The 21,241-nt window shown below is 40.2% G+C and overlaps 1 protein-coding gene across 3 annotated transcripts; it reads left to right on the forward strand.

Annotated features, from left to right (window-relative positions):
• Positions 1–1,643: 1,643 nt before the first annotated feature.
• On the forward strand, positions 1,644–20,304 carry mafgb (v-maf avian musculoaponeurotic fibrosarcoma oncogene homolog Gb). 3 transcript variants are annotated; one of them, XM_046857153.1, is made up of 3 exons: positions 1,644–2,260; positions 19,003–19,069; positions 19,155–20,304. In XM_046857153.1, exons 1-3 carry the CDS (start codon positions 2,091–2,093, stop codon positions 19,626–19,628), a joined length of 711 nt encoding a protein of 236 aa, XP_046713109.1. In that variant the 5' UTR covers positions 1,644–2,090; the 3' UTR covers positions 19,629–20,304. The 3 variants fall into 3 exon arrangements, with proteins under 3 accessions (XP_046713109.1, XP_046713110.1, XP_046713108.1); XM_046857154.1 differs by having other exon boundaries at positions 2,121–2,703; XM_046857152.1 differs by lacking the exon at positions 1,644–2,260 and adding an exon at positions 18,176–18,788.
• Positions 20,305–21,241: the final 937 nt, after the last annotated feature.

Raw genomic sequence — 21,241 nt, forward strand, 5'->3', positions numbered from 1 at the left:
GCCACAGTTTACATCACTGAGATTACATTTTCAAACCTTCTGATGTTTGAACATTATTGTTCTTGGTGGAAAGTAAAAAGATTACAAATAATGTATGTCTTTAACCTCAATGTTTAAAAAAAATGCCAAAATATTATTTTAAATAATAAAATAATGAGTCTAATATTTTATTATAATCCAATGAAGCAGTGGTCTGAGCACACAAGGACAAGGTTGGGTGTGAGGCAATCACTACTATTGTGTACTAAGATAAATAGTGCATGAATCTTACCTTATTTATGAACTATTGTATTCTTGAGCAGTAGTTCTGGGAATATGGTTGTTTGCACAATAGGTTTGATGACCTCACCGACTCCCTAAATAGCTGCTGTTCTTTCAATATTCTGCAAAGCCAGGAAATGACATAACATACAAATTTATGGAAGTTATACTAAAGTGCAAGCAGTAACAAAAGAAGCTGACACGAACGTAAAATATATATTTTTTGGGGCTTTACAAAGTAGGTAAGGTATAAAGATGCACGTACTGTAGAAAGTAATCTTTGCACAGAGTAGATGTGTAACTATTTATTTTGAAGAAATACAAATAAAAATAAGGAGCATATATTAATTATTCATTAACTGGTCAATATATCAGAGAAGAATAATTTTATTTGGATATGCATCAGTACCTGTGACAAATCATATGCACAGTAACACACTACTGATATAAGCTTCTGTGCATTACTTCTATCTCCATTTATTGGTATTAATGTCTATGGTAGTGAGTTATAGTTTCATACGCCTACTTTCAAACTTGAACTGTTGTACTTTTTTGTTTGATTAATCTGAGCATTGTTGGATTAAAGTGGACAATTTGTGTCCATTTTTTTCAACATTCTGCTAGAATTATCAGAGACATATCATTAACATAAATATACTGTACACTGTTGTTTTTGCTGCTGTTTAAAGTAAAACCCAAACACTTTTCTTTGGATTAATTGCAATAAAAGTGTACTTTTCACATTGACATAAGAGTGCCAACAAAGTCAACAAAAATATATATCCTTATAAAAAGGAAATGTGGATATGCATCTTAATAATAATAATAATAATAATAATAATAATAATAATAAAAAGAAGAAGAAGAAGAAGAAGAAGAAGAGTTAATTTTCCTCTCTATAGCCTGCTCTGGTTAGCTATTTGATTACATGACAATTAAACTAAAATGTTAAAAGACATTATTTAATTTAAATAGTATAATTTAAATTGACATTTTATTGACATTTTTTTTTTTTTTTAAACATTATTTAACTTAACATTTTGGTATTTGGGGATGCCAATTTAATCCGACCTGTGTAACCTAATAGAAATTATTACCAAATTCTAACTAAATTCTTGCATCATCATATAAGGGGGTGGGGTGTAACCAGCATTAAACAAGAATTTGAGCCCAATAATCTTAGGTGAGGAAAAATTACATACTTTGTTTCATTTTTTTATTATTATTATAACATTTTTTTTTACAGTTGTAATAAACTTGTAATAACTAATGTGTTCAATTGTTCATGACACATAAACAAAAGATGTACTGTTGAACCATAAAATGATAAAGTAAATTATAATTATGTATCTATTGCTTTATATGCTTTTATGTGATATTTATGATATGTACTCTTGATATAAAAATGTGTCATTTCGTGTGTTCATACAAGTATAATATGTTAATGATAAAGAAAAGTTCTTAACGAAACGAACATAGGCATTTGTAGGCCTTTATTTGTCACATAAACATTAAACATAAATTCTTCACACATCTCAGCAGCTCTTGGAACAGGGCCTTGCTCAAGGGCAGAGTGGTGGTGCTGGGGCTTGAACCACTGACCTTCTGATCAGTAACCGAGAGTCTGGATTACCACGACTCAGTTATATACATAGCAGAGAGTTTTTGGACATGGTGGAAATGAAAAAGAAAAGAAAGCACCTGAATGCACTTCACATTGTACCTAAGCAAACAGGTGGCGTTTTCATTTCAGTGCACCTGTTCCTTTAAGACTTCCTCTCCAAGTTGCGTAGATCCTTCATGAATGAAACCACGTGACCAAACATCATATGACGTCTGGCCTCCTCGGCACAAGAGAAAGCGGATCAACAAGGAGAAGGTGGGAGTGTTACAACAATTTCCGAAGCGGCGTCGGCAAAAAAAAACTTCACCTTCGCCGACTCGAACTTGTACTTCTGAACCGGTGCCAGAGCCTGAGACGCGTCCCGGGTCCCATTCGGTGAGTGAAGGCGCCGTTTGTTTCGTTCGGCTTTCAATTTCGGAGCGAGGTGAAAGGACCTGAGTTAGCTGACACTCACAGACAGGCGCGCGCGTCGTGTCAGACTCGCTGGCTTGCGGATCTGTTTTGCTGAGTGCGCACGCTTTGGCGTTTCGTCTCTCTCTCTCTCTCTCTCTCCCTCTCTCCCTCGCTCTCTCCCTCTCCCTCTCTCTCTCCCTCTCCCTCTGTTATTGTGTGTGTCAGTGTGTGTCAGTGTCAGTGTGTTACGAAAGCGACAGGCGAATGGCTTCGATTATTTAAAGGCGCTCTAAGCCGTGCTGATTCATCACGATCTTCATCACGGGGTCAAACCGAGCCGCGCCGTGCTTGTCTCGGCTGGACAGCCAGTCCTCCAACCGCTACACAAAGGGGGATTTCACAGGGGACAGGGGACATTTACTGGAGTAAGTCGGAGCTTGTTTTCCGGAACAATTAGTCCAGGTGTTTGCAGATGTGATTGTTTGGATGTCTGTAGGGAAGAATGTGATACGATCGTTTTTGAGGCCACACACCTACACACACACAAACAATATATATATATATATATATATATATATATATATATATATATATATATATATATATATAATTAGTGTGCATGTGTACGTATGATTGTTAGTTCCTATAGTAGCAAGAACGTGACAAATACAGAAATGTGTGTGTGTATATGTGTGTGTGTATATATATATATATATATCATATATTCATATATTCATAAATACATTTACACAGATCCATCCTTACATTGATCTATCTGTTCATTTAATATTAAGTGTTGATTCTGTTCCATGGTTAAAATCTGGTTTAAAAATAAACAAAACAAAAAAGAATCTCTCTCATCTAATCTCATCTCATCTCGCATCCTCAACTCACTTGGCTCCCTCTGCTCCGAGACCGGAGGAAACATTAAGACAGGAGATATCATGGAGCAGGTTTCAGAGTTAGCTAGCTTGTTATTTCCCACCAGGAACTGAAAATGACAGGCAGGATCCCACCCTGTTTGCCAACGTAGTAGTAACTAGGTAGCTAATAATAGCACGATGATGTGAAGCGTACTATTTCTAGAAGGTTGTAGCCCGTGGTCATGATGTCTGTTGTTTTTGTGTGAGGTCGCTTGTTATAGCAGCAGCAGGGATATAAATTCACACTTCACCCATGAGGTCTTTTTATTTATTTATTTATTTTTTTCCATTTGCCTGTGTGGCAGCTATTTTGTGCCAAACAGACTAAAGGCATGTGATCAAAAAACATTATTCTCCTGATTTCTTGATTGGTGTTTATGGATTTATTTTCTTCTTTCATTTAGATTTGATGGGTCTGTAGTCGTTATGGCATCGGGGGGTTAAGACGCTGATTTATCAGTCACCGAGTCTGGGGTTTGGGACTGAAGTGTGGGTATGAGGAGTCTCTGTGTGTTGAGGACACGTAGGCACTCGGGTGCCTCTGTGTTCATTTCTTTAACTTTTGGAGAAGGATGTTGTAAAAGCCTAAGGATTTTTAATTTACCAGCTTAAGTTCTGTATGTATATGTGACATGACTGGAAACAATAAAACACAAATCCATTGTTAGCATTGAACCTGCGGTGTTTTCGGATTGTTGTATTTTCTAGAAAGTCTATCTCATTGTTATAAAATCTCAATAAAAGATAAACGAGTGTCAGTGTCTGTCATGATTCACAGACAGCCACGCTCCTAATGATAGAAAAACGAAAGGCCCAGAGACTTGCAACTAATTGCCACAATGCTCAGTTTGTTTTGTTTTGTGTGTGTTTTTTTTTCTTTCTACAAATCAATTAGTGGATTGATTTACAGTAGTAACATGTAAAGAGAGTTTGCAAGAGAGACATCCTCCCTTTTAAGAGCCACATCCAGCATATTATCCCCAAATCGTCTGATAAAATTTGAATTGTAATTTGTGGCGGTGCTGCAATTAGCAGCACAAATGGTCCGGTTGAGAGGCAGAGGAACAAGTGTAATTTGATCAGCCGAGTACTTAGGCTGCACTTTAGGCAGCGCAATTTTTGCTCCACATTCACTTTCTCTGGCTTAATTGAGCACTGACCGATGCTGATGGGCAGAATGTGCTGATGGCTGAACAGAAAAGCCAACAGTGGAGAGAGAGAGATAAGATTAAGAATGTGCGATGGGGCCGGCTCGAGACGAAGGAGAACAAGAACGGTTTTGTCTTCAAGGCATTCTCTCTCTCGTTCTCTCTCTCTCTCACTCTCTCACTCACTCGTTCCCTCTCTTTTTCACTCCCTCAAGAAAAAAAATTGCTGAAGCAACCAAAATGCTTCCTCACTTGACAGATGGCATTTTCACTTGTTACTTAGCTAGCTATTTTATGAGTTTGATTAGACTGAAGTGTTAAACGTATGCAGCAGGATTTTGGAGCATGTGTGTAAGAGTGTTTCAAAGTGTTGATATATGCTCCAAACCATGCATGCATGTTTTAGTTCCTTCTCTCTTTTCATTCAGAAAAATAATTTTCGACTTTTGTGTTCACTCCGTTTTGTGTGGAACTCGTTCGAGTTCTTTTTGAAAAAATTTCCAGGCCGAAAACCTACAAGTATTAATGGGAAAAAAAAAAAAAAAACTGAAAAAAATACAAAATAAACCTGGTTCCTCTGTGATACTGCAGCATTTCATCCAGACGTTTGAATGTGTGTTCACTTAGTGTTTTTATTTTTTTATTTTTTGCTTACTTCCCAGTGCTGAATGCTGTACATGCAACTTTCGGAGGAAAAAATGCGACTCTTGCATCATCGTTGCACAAAAAAAAAAAAAGAAATATGATGGTTTGCATTTACAGTACGAGTTTTGCAACAGATGGCAGTTTTTATGCTTCCTCTTTCTGCTAACAGGTAGTCTAACCTCTTTTTTTTTTTTTTTTTTACACTACTCCTCTTCTGCTTTTTCACTTCCAGAGCAAAGATGATGACAATGACTAAAATGACCGTCACTGCTGATTTATGTTAAGTTACATTCTCTAGAGCTCCTGGGTCGTACAGTCATGTCGGCTTGTGTTATTGGAACAGAAAGAAGCAATGAAGCATTGTTCCTTAATTTCTCTTCACACCAGGTGTAGTAAGAGGGAGGCAGGCAGATTTGGAAATTGGCGAGGCACTGAAAAATGTGTCATCTGTCTTTTTTTGGAAGAGCAACCTTAATTTATTAATGAGGTTCAGCGGCACATTTTCTTTTTTGCCGTAAAGTTCTCGGGAGTGAATGATGCGCCAACCTCCTTTCTTTTCTCCTCCCGTCTCGGCGCTGCTTTCTGTCTGTCCACGTCCCGTTTAATAAATATATGTTTAGTGGCTGCAGTTATGAGGACGAATGAATGGCGCACGTCGTTAGGAACCTCAGATTTATCACCGTTTGTGAAGGAATTGCCAGAGCTCTCTGCCTCATCACGCCTTGTTTATACACACACACACACACACACACACACACACACACACACACACACACACACATGCACGCACATAGTTGCACCCCAACACACTTCTGTGTCAGAAGTTGTTTTATGCTTATGTGTGTAGCACCCGTCATGTAACCTAGACTTTCACACCCACACACTATCAGGAAGTTTAATGAGCTACATCTTTATAGGCTTTCTTCTGCTATTTGTCAGGGTGGCATAGAGTAAATACATGCTCAAGGTGATCATTAACTTATGTGTGTTTAACCCGTGCACGTTTTCCCGCCATGGCAACAGTGTCCAACGTGAGCATTCTTTCCTGCACCCGGCCCATTCTAATTAACTGTGACTGGTTTTTGAATCGACCAATAACAATATTTACACATCCAACCCATCGCTGTTGAGTTTTCTATCGCCGAGAGTGTGGAGCTCCATGGCCGACTGTGTGTAGGCACGCGCCAGGGATCCGGAGGGACAAGTTTGAAAGCTTCCACAAGATAAAGGGACCGAAGGTCTCGAGAGAGGGAACGACAGACAAAGGAGGGAGGGAAGAGGACTTTGGGGTGGCAGTGAGGAAGGAGGTGGGGGGGATCAGGAGAGTCTATTTTTTCCACTCTGTCTCTCTCACTCTTGCTCTGGCGCGCTCTCAGTAATGATGAAATAGGTTGTAAGAAGATGAAATAGGTTGTAAGACGCGTAATCTCTCCTCTGCAGTAGAATATCTATCGCATTTCTCTCTCCTGTTTCATAAAGGAAAGAGAAGAGAGAGCTGTGCGCGATTTAACGGTGATTTCAGTGGGGAATCTTGCACATTTCACAACACTCATTTGTCACAAACTGCTGTTTGAGGAATTTCTTGCTGTGGTGTGTTTGAGTTGCACAATAAAGGTAATTTGGAGGAAAACAAATCGAGGGTTTAATAATAGTTTGTGTTAAAAGCTCTGCTTAAAGCTATTCTCCTTAATTAATCTCGGAAATATACTTTAATTGTGTGTTTAAAGGTCCTTTTTCCCACCTGTAAAAAAAGGATAAAATCAGATTTAGAATTTCCTTTCAGAGAGAAAGGCATGAATGAATCACTCTTGGAAAGCTTTGCATCACTATCTTTTACTCGGCACATATTAATAGCTGTTCACAAGCAGAAAAGTTTTAAAGAATACTAGCTACTTTCTGCTCATTGTATATTGCAGAGAGAATTTTAGTCACGACATCTTATTTGACCCAGTTGGGTTGCACAGTGAAATGTGGATATTCATAAGGTCTTGTTTTTTTCGTGGCATTGAAGGCTTTCTTGGACTGCCGGGCTGGGCTGAATGTCTCCGAGTTGCATCATCTCACCAGCAATATGCCGCAGTTTTTACCCGCAGTGGCACGCTGCTCCTGCCATGCTCCAGCTGCGAAACACTGCGAAAAAGAGAAAACAGGGCGGCCGAAACTCTTTCGAAAACACACAGATGGAGAACGAGGGAGAGAGAAGGGCCATGTTTGTTTGTGGTTATAAGTCCTGTCAAGGACAAGCAGGTGTCTGAAAGTTTGAAATGGACACACATCTGAATAGAAGAGGTTATAATTATATAAAAAAAAAAACTTTGTGTTTAGATGCGGTAAGTTCTATGATGCCTTTAAAGAAGTTTCTGGGAAAGAACGGAGGAAGAAAGGGAGCTTGAATATGAACGGAGAAATTAAGATCATCGTAAAAAAGCGTGAGGAAAAGATGGAGTTGTGAAAAGATGGATAGAGGAGAGCAGAGTGGGTGATAGTAGTAATGGTGGGATGCAGGTTCATGGTGCTATTTAAATGCTGGAAATAGTCAATGCTAGTCATGTTATGAGACGGACTTTGAGCAACACTGTCTATCATGATCACATTCGCTCCCAGACTGAACATTCATCTGTGGGCGCAATCAAATAGACTCCACAGGCCATCCTGTAAAACTGTTACGTATCGCTGTCCGTAACTGAGCTCCTGCTGACTCATGCTGACTTTTAGTGTCATGGTCTGGATACTAGGTTGAAATGTGAAAACAGTGAAGTTCACGGAAATGAGAATTTCTAGGCAGCTTGTTTGTAGGTGTGTAAAACTTCGCCTAAGTGATAATACAAGAATCAGTGTCTTCATTTTAAATTCTGTGCACTTTTATTTCCATGTCAAACAAATCAATTCAGAGAAAAAAAAACTCTGGTATCTGTTGTGCTCTGGGTTTTAAACCAGAAGAACAAGAAATAACCCAAACTACCATCATCCAATCAATCAGGAAAAAGATTTTACCCCCTGCATTGGCATTCAGGCTTCCTAACCTAGGCAGTGTGGATGTTTTGTGGGCGTGGCTTTGATGGGAAATGTTGGATTGTATTTTTAAAATTTTGGTTTGATAATTTAATAGTCAATTTAACAACCAAAACCATTAACTATAGATTGAAGTTTATACACCATGATAACAAAAAACAATAAAAAAACACACAAAAAAAATACAAATAAGAAAAGACATTTATTCCTTTGTTTTACAATTTTACAAAATGTACAATTCACTCTTTCAACTCTTCTTTGAGCAACTTCTGGAGTCTTGCAGTTGTAATGTAACTCTTTGACAAGCCTGTCAAGACTTTGAATCAGGTCTGGAGACGTACAGGGCTATGGCAAAACTTTGTTTTAGACTTGTTTTCCTTGTGTTTTAGAATGTTGTAATGTTGTAGGGCATTCCCTATAGTGTGTTTTTATAGCCTTGCAATTTGTAAAATAATAAAAATTTTTTTTTTTTTAAGGAACCACAGGGAGTATAAATAAATACCTCTGCACTTCACTGTACTCAGATCCCCAGTAGAAGAAGATGCTGGGAAATCGGAAATCATAAATAAATCATATAAATCATTTAAAATGCAGAATGGTAGCAATTTTAGGGTAACTGAACACTGAAATCCTGCACCACTACTGTAAATCTCACTGTTTTAAAGAGTTCGAGATGGTTCTACCACAACGATGTTGAATTCAGAAATCCAAGTGGGCAGAACCTCTGGGTTAGAACAGGGACATATGGTGGATGCTCTACAAAATGTAATAAAAAAATATAAAGAGAGGTAACATTTTTTGTAAACAGAGACTTTGTAAAAAGACTTTTTGAAGGAGTCCCAAGTGTCAGTGCTTTTTACGTTTTCCACCATGAAGAACGTGTTGTTGTTGTTAGTAAATTACAAAATTGTAACCGTTAGGCAAATAATTCTGGATAAGGCTTTTATTAAAAAACAATCCTCATCAGGCTGGTAACAGTAACTGGCCGAGCATCTAAGCTGCATTATAAGTCAAGTCAAGTCAAGTTTATTTCTATAGCGCTTTTCACAACAAGACATTGTCTCAAAGCAGCTTTACAGAAATCAACAGTCAAGGTGAATGATGTGCATTTATCCCTGATGAGCAGCCGTGGTGACTGTGGCAAGGAAAAACTCCCTTAGATGTAATGAGGAAGAAACCTTGAGAGGAACCAGACTCAAAAGGGGAACCCATCCTCATTTGGGTGACCAAGAGTTTGATCATAAATCTTTCAACAATACAAAACACTGGAGAGTGATAACTAGTGATATTTATATTAAGTTATATTTATATTAAGTTTGTAATCTTGCGTACCAGTGTAGATTGATTCATTACTAGAGATTTTAAGCACTTTTGTACGTCGCTCTGGATAAGGGCGTCTGCTAAATGCCGTAAATGTAAATGTAACTAACATAAGCCCTGAAGTATAAGCTCATAAGTAATGTTCTTTCTACAGTCTTATACAGTCTTTATGGTTATAAAACTAGGAGCTACTGAGCTCAACATTATACCACTCTGTCTTTGATTATTTTCCTATAGCAGCATACTCCCAAGTGTTTTATTCCTTGCTTATCTTTCTGTACTTATCATCCCAGCTCCTGTGTTTGGTGTGAAGATTAACACAGTACTTCTCAGACAAATCTAAGAAACTGCACGGAGCTTAACTTGCGCTCTCTCTCTCTCTCTCTGTCTCTCTCTCTCTCTCTCTCTCTCTCTCTCTCTCTCTCTCTCTCTCTCTCTCTCACACACACTCTCACACACACACACACACACACACACACACACACACACACACACACACACACACACACAATCCATCTTCAGGCTTGTTTATTTCTTTCATCCGTTGCTGCTTTTTGTGCTGACCTGGAGGATCAGAGGAAAAAATAAGATTTAGTTAACTTTATCTCAGTGTGCCTATAAAGAGGTGGGTGGGGGAGCAAATTAACCTACGAGCTTCACTACTGGAAAAAACCCTTACTAAATAAAAAAAATGCACACAGCCGCTTCCTGACATTGCACTTTTTTCTGCTTGTGTTAGGAAATTTTTGCCATCACACACTTATACCTGAGATGAGAAAGTGTGTAGATAGAAAGGCTTTCCTTCTCTATCCAACCTTAAACCGTACCCACCTTTTTTTTTTTTTTACTTTTTTAATATAACTTGTTTTGTCTTGGTATCGTTTTCTTGTCTTTTTCTACTTACCTTTATATTTCCGTGTCCTGCATCATCCAGGTGGTCTTCTATTCTCCTTTTCTGTTTTTCAGTTTCGCTCGTTCTTCAATTATTCACTTCACACTTGAGCAGAGAGGCTGTCTCTAATCGATATATCCAGACTGCATTCAGAAATGTGGGTGAGAGGGAAGACCACTGAAAAGTAGCGTCTGTCACTCAGCACTCTTCTAAGAAATGGTGGCTCACAGATGTGCTTTTGTCTGAAGATCAGGAGTTGAGCTGCATTCAGGGGATACACAAGCACCTGAGTTTTATGATGTTTATTACACCCTGTCAGGCCTTACAGTTCAGCCCTATGATTCATTTGTTATAATGGGAACGATACGGCTGCGGCTCTCCAGCGAGCCAAATCCCATTTCTGTGTGTGTGTGTGTGTGTGTGTGTGTGTGTGTGTGTGTGTGTGTGTGTGTGTGTGTGCTCGCTTGCTGAACTGGTGCATTATAGAGCTATGCTTACCAGGAACTTGCCAATGACGTGCACTTCATAGGAGAGCATCAGACAGGATTAATAAGGCTAAACATGGCCCATATAAGGAACCAAATACACCCACACAGCCAGAATTAGAGTATTTCTTGTGCTTTTGCCTGAATTATAGGGATGTGTTGTGGCACTGGTAACAACCATTAAACATTAATACAAATATTATTAAAATGAATGCTGTATCTGTGTACATTATGTGACATAAAATTTTTTTTGTATACATTTTTGTTAAATCTTTTCTTAAATTAGTTTTCATTTCCAGTCTAGCAGGGTGAAGGATTACACATACTTCTTCCAAGATACCTGAAGCCTCATATTCTCATAACTGCTCCTCATACAACAGTAGGTGCCCCGGATAGAGTTGCAGTCTCGCCTCTCTACAGGCTTCCCGGTTCAATCTTGAGCATGCGTTATTGACTGTGTGGAGTTTCATGTTTTTTCATTGGGTCCATGTGGGTTTGCTTTAGGCTCCCTGGTGTCCTCCCACTTACCAAAAAAGCATGCAAGTCGTAGATTGTTCTAGATAGCCTTCTAAATTACCCAATAATGTGACTTTCAGTGTCATAAATTCTGTATGAAGAAGACTGCTATATCCTGCTTAAATGATCTAACAGGTGAACAGCTAGTGCTATTCCTGTTAAATGGATATATAGGTAAGCTTTTTTTCCCCCACCCAGGTTTAAAGGCCAAGTATACTTTTTAGAATTCTAGCCACACATAGCGGTCACATCATAAAGAATTTTTACTCCTGATCCTCCTGATGATTTTTGCTACACCGAGTGGGCAAGACTGAGAGGCACCAACTAGCCCCAGTCCATCAATACACTCAGTACTGGCATTAATTTAAAACCAGAAATCTATCAGTGAACTCAGAATACAAAAATTGCATACAGCTCCATCTCTCTTTTATTTTCTATTCCTAACCCATATTTCAGCAATACCTCCTGTGCTGGAATTGGTTAGTTATGTTGCAACCAGTCCAGCTGATTGGACAATCTCGGCTTGTATAAATTGGAAAGCAGCTTTTCAGGAGGAAGCAAATAGGGAGAAAAGCAACACTTCTCATATGCTTCTCAAGCAGCAATAATTCTCGTATGTCCACATGTAAGACTTTGGTGTGCCTAAACACAGCTTGTTAAATAGAAACACGAACAAAGCGTTTTCGCATAGTAGATCCATTTTCAAGTTTATGCAGATTATGTAGCGTTACAGGGGGAGTGTAATACACTCGGTGGAAAGCACTATCCTGTACAGTTCTGCAAACACTACCTAAAAAAATGCCACAATTGGCTAATGAGACTGTGACTGACCGGGAGAGAAAGTATGCCATCCCTCCGAACCAGACTGTATGGGCAGTGTTTGCTCTCTTGTTTTCCTGGCTATGGATAGCTGTCCCATTCCCAGACATAAGACAATGACAATTTCTATTGCACCACTTGCTGAAACTGCTGGTGGCTTAAATTAAAAGGTTTATTTTTTTACTTCAAACAACATTATTATGCCACTTCCATCTTCTGTTCGTGTACCCACTCTGTCTGGCTTTGTCAGTTACATAGTCAGCGTTGATTCCACAGCTTAGAAGAAGAATTTGTGCTCACTGACCCAAATGTAGAGGAGTCACTCGGGACATCCTAGGATGCAGCGTGTTTAACACACCTTTTTAAAGGAGACACACCCTCTGTGAGGCAGATCATGGTGAAGTGCATGAACAGGGACTGGTAGTGGAAACCACTACTTTAGACATCCTACTCTAGAGGCCAAACTTCTGTTTAATTAATTACACACTTGTACTCCAACCAAACACAGACTATCACACGCCTCCGTTATTCCCCATCTCCGGTGAACTCTCCTCCTCCGTCTGTTCCACCATCCCTCTTTTGTTGAATCCCCCCACCTGGCCCTTACTGGCCTCGTTTGGTTGTCTCAGCAATAGCCGAGTGGCGTGTTGACGGCCTTGCAGTTTTGTAACGGAGGATCAGCGCAGGAACTTTTTCTAATTGGCGGTTTTAGTTGCGTTGGTTGCTGAGTTCAGGGCTTTTCTCCCCTCGGCGCGACCCCAATCCTCCTCCCCGGCCTCTAAGCTCCCACAAATGTGTTGATGATGCAGTTTTGGTCAGGCTCTTTTCCTCCAACCCCCTTCCAACACACACACACACACACACACACACACACACACGGGTTTTATGTGCTCTATCTCTCACTCTCTCTCTACAGCTCCTGGCTTTAACTTTTCTTTTGTCTTCCTCCTTTTGTCTCTTTCGGTCTTTTCGTAGGCTTCTATAGACCTGTTTTTTGTTCCGTGAGTGAGAGACTTCCCTCTAGAGATGTCAGCAGTGTGAGGGGTGATGGAGAAGAATTTAGCATATGCCTGCAAAAGACCACTATGACCACCTCAGCACACTGTTCCTCATCTTTATCTTTCTCAGAAATGTTTTATTTCTTCCAAGACACACGCACGTACGCGCGTGCACACACACACACACACACACACACACACACACACACACACACACACACCCCACTACGGCTGGATACCTATATATGTATATATGTAAATACTATTTATTTATGTTTATTAATAGATTCCAAAAACAAATAAACATTAACTCCAATGCTGTTCATTTAAACACAAATTGCTTAACTCTGTGAGTCTTTGTATTTATTCAGATTTTCTTGGGTTTTTTTTTTAGTTCATACTGCATGTGTGCCTTTTCAGTTATTTTAAACAGCAACATGAAAATAAAAGCTGCTTCTTTCTCTATTGCAATTGATCAGGCAAAATCGTGACTTCAGTGTTCATTCCAGTCGTTATCATGAACTAATGGAAAGAATAATTCCATTACAGCACGTGTGCTGCTGAAACACACACCCTCACAGGAGTGTAAGTCCTTTATCAGAGGTAATGAGGTGTGTTGGTGCAGTGGGAAGATGTCTGTTTCTTGTCTGTGACCTCTCCTCACAGAGGAATATTAAACAGAATCGCCATAAGTGGTGTGTGGGGGGTGTGTGTTTTGTGTTTGTGGGTGAGTGGGTGGGTAAATGTGTGTGTGTGTGTGTGTGTGTGTGTGTGTGTGTGTGTGTGTAGGTGGTTGGATGAAAGCAAGGAGTTACAATGTTGCCCTTCTGTCCTTCTTGTGTGATCTCTCATACATTTTCAAAGTCAATTCCCACTATATATTTTTTTTGAGTGTGTGTGTGTGTGTGTGTGTGTGTGTGTGTGTGTGTGTGTGTGTGTTACTCTACAGTTTTCTCTGCTACTGTCTCTTTATTATCTCCTCTTTGAGCCTCTTGCTGAAGACACCAGTCTGATCTGGCACAGAACAGCTGCTCAAACGTAGCGACCAATCGCTGCATGCTGCACTATTTAGTCCACGTGGGTTGAAATTGAAATTTAGGCTAGACGCTGCCCGCTGCGTGCACCATATGGACGTGTCCCTTTTTTTTATTTTTTCCCTCGTTCGTCTACACATGTTGTCCTAAATCATCCTAACCTTTTTGGTGTTCTCAATGGACTCGCCGGTGGAGTAAGGAGCGTGTGCATGTGTGTGTGTGTGTGTGTGTGTGTGTGTGTGTGTGTGTGTGTGTGGCAGGCTGGTGCATGGTACAGGGGGGTGGGTCGTTGGCTGGCGGCACTAACAGAGCAGTGGCTGATGGGGGATGGGAGTCGGGCACTAGGGAAATAAAACGAGGCCCGATAAAGATGAAGCCCCTCCCCCTCAGGTTGGTGCGTGTTAATCCGGTCTATTGTGTAGCGATGCTTTTGCTCAAAAACAGTGGAGTGGAAGAATGCAGGAGGGAAACTGTCTTTATGTTTGTTTGCTAGTTGCTCTGGTATTGCAATCTGATTAGATTTGGGTTATTTTTACTCTGTGCCACTTCGCATAAATCTGTTGCACAGACTATGAAATCTGCCATTTTTTCCACTTTTCTGGCTGCTTTACAAGCCGGTTGACCAAACAAAAAAAAATTACATAATTCCTTACAGTTATTTTGTTTCGTTTGTTATGCACATTAATCTGATGACACGAACAGTTGTCATGCATACACCAGTTTATTAGCTAAACACCTGTGCACCTGCGCAATCATGCAATTATTCAGCCACTGAACGTGGACTGTTGAAGATGCAAAAAATGTCAGCTAGTCTTTATCCAGTTCTCAGCTATCTAGATTCAGCAAGCCTGTCCCCACTCAGCGATGCTTTTCTGCTTGCTACAGCTATATAGGTTGTTTATTTAAGTTATTTTCACCTTGCTTTGAGCTATGAACAAATCTGGCCATTCTCCTCTGACCTCTCTCACCAACAAAACATTTCTACTCACATTACTGCCCCAAACTGAATGTTTTTGGTTTTTGTGCCTATACTTTGTGCTGTTGTGTGTGAAAATCCCAGGATATCAGCATGTTTCTATAATACTCAGACCAGCTTGTTTAGCACCAACAATCATGCCACGGTTAAAGTCACCGAGACCACATTTATTTATCCACATTATCCTGATGTTTGATTTGGACATAAACTAAAGCTGCTGACCAGCATCTGCATGATTGTATGCATTGTGCTGCTGCCACGTGATTGACTGATTAAATAAATGCACAAATTTGAACGACAGGGATACAGTTATATTGAAATTTCCGATAAGCTGCTTTGTGGAAAAAATACAGAATACCGCTAACACTGAATAGATTGGAATTGGATGAGTGAGCCAGGTGAAAAGGTTGTTCCTATTAAATTGGCCAGAAAGTGTATACCGTATTTTTCGGACTACAAGTCGCTACTTTTTCCCCACGTTTTGAACCCCGTGGCTTAAACAACGAAGCGGCTAATTTATGGATTTTTCCTGGGTTTTTTCCAGGTTCACAAACTTCAAGCCAAAAAACTGAGCCCTATAACATTAGACCAAAGAAATTTCCGAACGGAAACGAAAAAACGCACCTCACCTGTGTTCTGAGCTGCACGGCATCGGGAGAAAAAGAGTATTTTTTTTAAACGCACGACGATGCCAAAAAGATAAACGAGAGAGAAATAGTTGTGAAAGGAAGGAGGAAGACAGTGAACAATGACTTTCTTGGTCGGCTACTGTTTGGATACAAGCCGTTGTAACGCGTTGAGTCAGGGTCACATGAGAGCTCGCTAACTCCAGTTGCAACAGAAATCATATAAGCACAGACAGGTTTCCAAAACTTGTGCTTTTTTATTTTTCTTGGCAACAGCGTTACGGGTAAGTCAAAGAAACTTAGAAATGAGAATCAGAAAATAATAAGGACCTAAAAATCTTTGTCAAATTCAGTGCTTATATATGGCACCCATATATAAGCACTGAATTTGACAAAGATTTTTATTTTGAACATAAATAAGCCTAAGTCTTATAGACTACATTGAATAATATGTCTACATTGAAACTAATGAACTTTACACAGGCTTTAACGAAAGACAGTGTCTTTTACACGGTGTAACGGGTGAAATATGTTGCGGCTCCTTTAAGAGCAGAGCGGCATGCTTTAAGAGCATGCTTTAAGAGCATGCTTTATAGAGCATGCTTTATAGTCCGGAAATTACGGTAATTGTGATACTCATTTTTCTTTTCTTTTGTAAGAATGGGCAATGAATAACCAAACAAAAGGGCTATTTTATTTATTTATTTTTTCTGCAAAACTGGTAAACGTAACAAAATGGATCCATTCTTGCCATGCTGTGTCACTGTTTGTTGCGTTTGCAGGCTGAGATGATGACGGACAGGTTAATCAGCCTAATCCTGAGCCTGTGGCCCAGTGCACTGCTTCATACGGAGGGATTTCAGCTGGCCTGTGCAGGATAAAACACACACTTGTCTATCTCTCTTGCTCACACTCTTGTATAGGACCTTCTGGGATTAGTAGGTTCTCATTACTCGGAGCTGTAGGCGTCCCCCTGTAAACCGGTGCTGGAAATGGGTGTAGTTGGTGGCAGGACTTATGCAGACGCATCTTGAGAGCTTCTGCCAGGAAATGACTCCTTCCAACACACACACACACACACACACACACACACACACACACACAGGCCCTTAATCTCTTAATATGCACTGGGTGTGTTTACTACTGAGACGAAGGTCAACGGCGTCTGACTTCACTCGTGTCCTCCCAATGAATGACGGCTTTAAATAAATGAAAAGCCCTCTTTGAAAAGCCCTTTCTGTGTGAAATGCAAATTCCAGGCTTTTAAAATCTGATGTTGAGAAACCAGTACTGTGGAGTGATGGGGAAAAGTAGCCTCGCTTATTTAATAATGGAGTACAGTGGTCTTTAATCGTATGCTGTACAATACTAGATGGTTTTTGGAAATGTACTGTATGTATGTACACACACTGTCCACTTTAATAAGAACACCTGCATGCTGTATGTATTGCTCCAGTCGGCTAAACACGCAACAGCAGTGCAATGCATACAGCCATGCAGATACAATTCAGGAGCTTTAGTTAATGTTCACATCAAACACCAGAATGAGGGGGAATGATCATGGTGACACCGACTGTGGTTGTTCAGAAATTAATGAGCTCCTTGGATTTTCACACATATAATCTGTAGTTTTCTCTCCTCCCGGATTAAAACTATTTGGCTAGCATCTTTATTTTCTTTTGAAATGTTTACCTTGGCGCCTTTTTAGCTCCGTTTCTACATACCTGTGTTTCTGATTATGAAAAAATCTTGTCTGTTATCTGTGCATGATAATTATTTCACCCAGTAAAAATAGTTTCACCATCAACCAGATCGCACCTCAGCTGAACTGTGTGGAATGTGGGTTCGGAAAAGTATGACGTAGATACTGTATGAAACATGCCTTCCAAATGAAACGTTTGCTTTTAGAGAATTTCTGTTCAATGGTTGTTGAATCTGCTTGCCTGCCTGACTCGTTTATTATTCACTTATTACAGTGAAACTAGTAGGAAAGAATGTTACAAGGATGAGGAAGCCAAGTCTGCAATCAATCTGCCTTTGAGTTTAATGGGGTTGTAATAAGTATGGATTGTTCTACTAATTAGTACACAGTGCATACCTGAAGGTATTATGGCATGGTCTGTAAGTTGAGACCCAGCTCATGTCTTGGGGTCAAAGCAGCTTCTTCTTTATTCCTTCTGTTTGCTCTGGGGTTTGTGTGATTTGTGGCTGTTAGTAGTGTTGCACGCTGCTGTTTGAGGCGTGGTGCAGGCTAAGGGATGTGAAGGAATGTGCAGAATCATCCTCGCTCGATCCCATGATGGCAGCTGGAACAATGGCTGCTCTTCATGGGAGCACCCCGGTGCTGTAGGGGTGTCATCCCTGAACCCACTTCAATGAAGCCCATTGTAGTGTGTGCACGCTCGCGTGAGCATTTACCTCGTTTACATTTTACATGTTGCTTTCCGTTTCTTTGTTTCATGTAATAGGTGTCTGCTTCCTCTAATTCAATTTAAAAAGAAGAACTAAGAGACCGGCTTTAGGTTTTTCTAGCTGTCACTTTAATGAAAACGGCTGAGCAGTTTGAAGTGTTCAGTCAGCTGTCACAGCTCAGCTGGATTATATTGAGCAGTAGCCTTGTGTACGTGTTTGGCAAATGGAAAAAGGCTGTTCTAAAGTATATATTTTGTAACAGATACAACTATTTATTATTAGTTTATTTATTTATTTAAATTAGAACTTTGTTTCTGTCTAAAATCGTAAGCTCAAAAAGAAAAAAGTACATTTTGAATGTAGCTAAATTTTGGGTTATGCCTTAACAATGGTTGAAATATTAAAATGAAAAGCCCCTCCTGCTCCCCTTTACAAATGAGTGAGCTGAGTCTAATTAGCTTATTACTGTCTGGTAATCCCCTGGCCTGCTGCCTGTGCCACCACTTCCTTCTATACTGTTCAGCTCCTCCCCTGCTTGGCTCTTCATCAGCCTATCAGCGTGGAGCAGAACTCTCATCAAAAAAGGTGTTCTCAAACTTGAGTAAAGGTTTCCAACCACTAGAACCGCACAGGAAGTTGGAGACAGGAAGCTGGTGGTTTCATGCTGCCACTTTCACTATTCCAGGTTTCTTTTTTAGAGAAAGGTAACTAGTTCATGGTACACGTGGCTGGAGAATACTTTAGTGTGCAGTTTATTTTAAAATCATATCAGTTGCAGCTAAATATAAAAATGATTTAATCTAAGACTCATCTATTGGGGGTGGGGGGGTGCAATGAGTTTGTAAAACCAGTACTGTATGATTTATAGAACTGGCGGATTAAAAACTGTTTGAAACATATCTGTTTCCTGTCTCGCAGATCTGTGTGGTTTACAAGCGGCTCTCGTGGCATGACGACCACTAACAAGGGAAACAAAGCCTTGAAGGTGTGTCCCTTTTCCTTCTGAACTGTTTTAAAAGATTTACTACGATTTTCTCCATCATCACTCACTTTCTGCCCTTCGGTTTTAGGTGAAGCGGGAGCCAGGCGAGAATGGCACGAGCCTCACAGACGACGAGCTGGTGTCGATGTCGGTGCGCGAGCTCAACCAGCACCTGCGCGGCCTCTCCAAGGAGGAGATTGTACAGTTGAAGCAGCGGCGGCGCACGCTCAAAAACCGTGGCTATGCTGCCAGCTGCCGAGTCAAGCGTGTCACGCAGAAGGAGGAGCTCGAGCGTCAAAAAGCCGAGCTCCAGCAGGAGGTGGAGAAGCTTGCTTCAGAGAACGCCAGCATGAAGGTGGAGCTCGATGCCCTGCGCTCCAAATATGAGGCGCTGCAGAGCTTCGCTAGGACTGTCGCTCGTGCACCTGCGGTGCCTATCAGCAACGCTCCCGTTTCCGCCCGAGGGTCCCTGGCCTCCGTCATTGGGCCACTCGTACCGGGGAAGGTGGGCGCCACCAGCGTCATCACGATAGTCAAGTCCAAAACAGATGCTAGGTCTTAGTACAGGCCAGTAAGGAGAGAGAGAGAGAGAGAGAGAGAGAGAGAGGAGGAGGGGAGAGGGAGAAAGAGAGAGAGAAATGGGCTTGGTCAGTGCATCACGATTTAGGCACGGGACAGAATCAATAAGAGGTCAAATTGGTGCAAATTGTTCCAGATTTCTGTGAGATGGAGCCTGACGTGGAGGACAGGTACCTAAGAAGGCCATGTCCTCAACATATGCTGATACTTCCACCTGAATTGGTCAATACAGAATATTTCTGTATCACACGCTTCCGAAACCATCAAAACCACCATCATGGACAATTAGGACGACTGGGCTTCCAGAAAAATCTCCACATTTGAATGAAATTACAAGTATTTTCAAAAAAAAAAAAAGAAACAGCAAAACTGTTTTGTCCCACATGACTGCAACGATTGCTGGATTTATAGTCTTTATACTTAGTTTTTTGTATGATATTGTTGGACTTTAGGGCCCAAGTGTATTATTTTTGTCAGGTTTTTATGCAATATTTGAACTTCATTGTGTTGCTGTGTTTTGTACTTCCATCTTTTTCCTGTGTCAGAGAACTCGGTCACAAAACAGACATACACTCTGTACACTTTTAATCTCCACCTTGTGTTTAGAAACACAAGGACGTGGAATAAAGACGTTTTTTTTTTTCTTTTTTTTTTTTTTTACAACGAATCCTATAAAGCCGGGTTAGTTAGCTGGGAAAGAGAGCTTGTCCAGGACACACACGTCTGACGTATTGTGGAGTATTAGTGTTCTTCCTGTGTTTATACTGACCCTGCACTGGTGTATCTCCTACTCCGAGATGCTTCCAGTCCTGAACACGCTCTACCCTTCACGCTTTTGCGTCCATTTACCGTTGCCTAATGTCGTGCACTGACCAGCCGCTGCTGAAGCGAGAGGAGACAAAACGAGAGAAATCAGCTGATGATATTCGTATGGTAGCTATCAGGATAACTGAGACCAGTTTATGTGATTGGATAGTCCTTTTTTTTTCCACAAGTCAACTTTAAAAGGATTAATTTCTTTTTATAACAGAAGCTTATTGGCAAAGGCAATAAGACCTTTATGTTGTGGAAAGTCAAACTGCTAATTTAGTTTTCTTTGTGGAGCTCATGAAATTTTTGTCATGTGTTTTTATGCTGGCAAAACTCTTATTTTGTTTATATGTCTTTGTTGATCACAAAGTATGACCCTGTTGTTGTTAATATTAGTGTGTTTTCCCTTGTCTTATGCTTCCCAATAACTCCAGAAAGACTCATTTTGTTCATTATTTGTCCCCATTATTAATACTGACAAAATCAGAAAAGATTGCTCTTAAATAATAATAATAAAAAAAAAATAGACATTTGAAAAGGGGACTATCCGGTTGCATAAATCGGCAATCTCTCACAAGCTTTACCATAAAATCTGTCGCTGTGACGTTGCGTAACGTATTCTAAGATTCTTTGTCTTTATGGTGGAGTCTTGAATTTTATATAAAAAAATCACACATAGAGTATCTTGCATTATTTATAAAACATTTAAAAAAAAAAGAACTATAAAGTTGTTTGATATCTCTCTTTTTTGCAATTGTACCAAAAGTGGCTTAACTATTGAAGTCG

Source organism: Silurus meridionalis, chromosome 9 (genome assembly GCF_014805685.1).
Source record: "Silurus meridionalis isolate SWU-2019-XX chromosome 9, ASM1480568v1, whole genome shotgun sequence".
Taxonomy (NCBI): Eukaryota; Metazoa; Chordata; class Actinopteri; order Siluriformes; family Siluridae; genus Silurus; species Silurus meridionalis.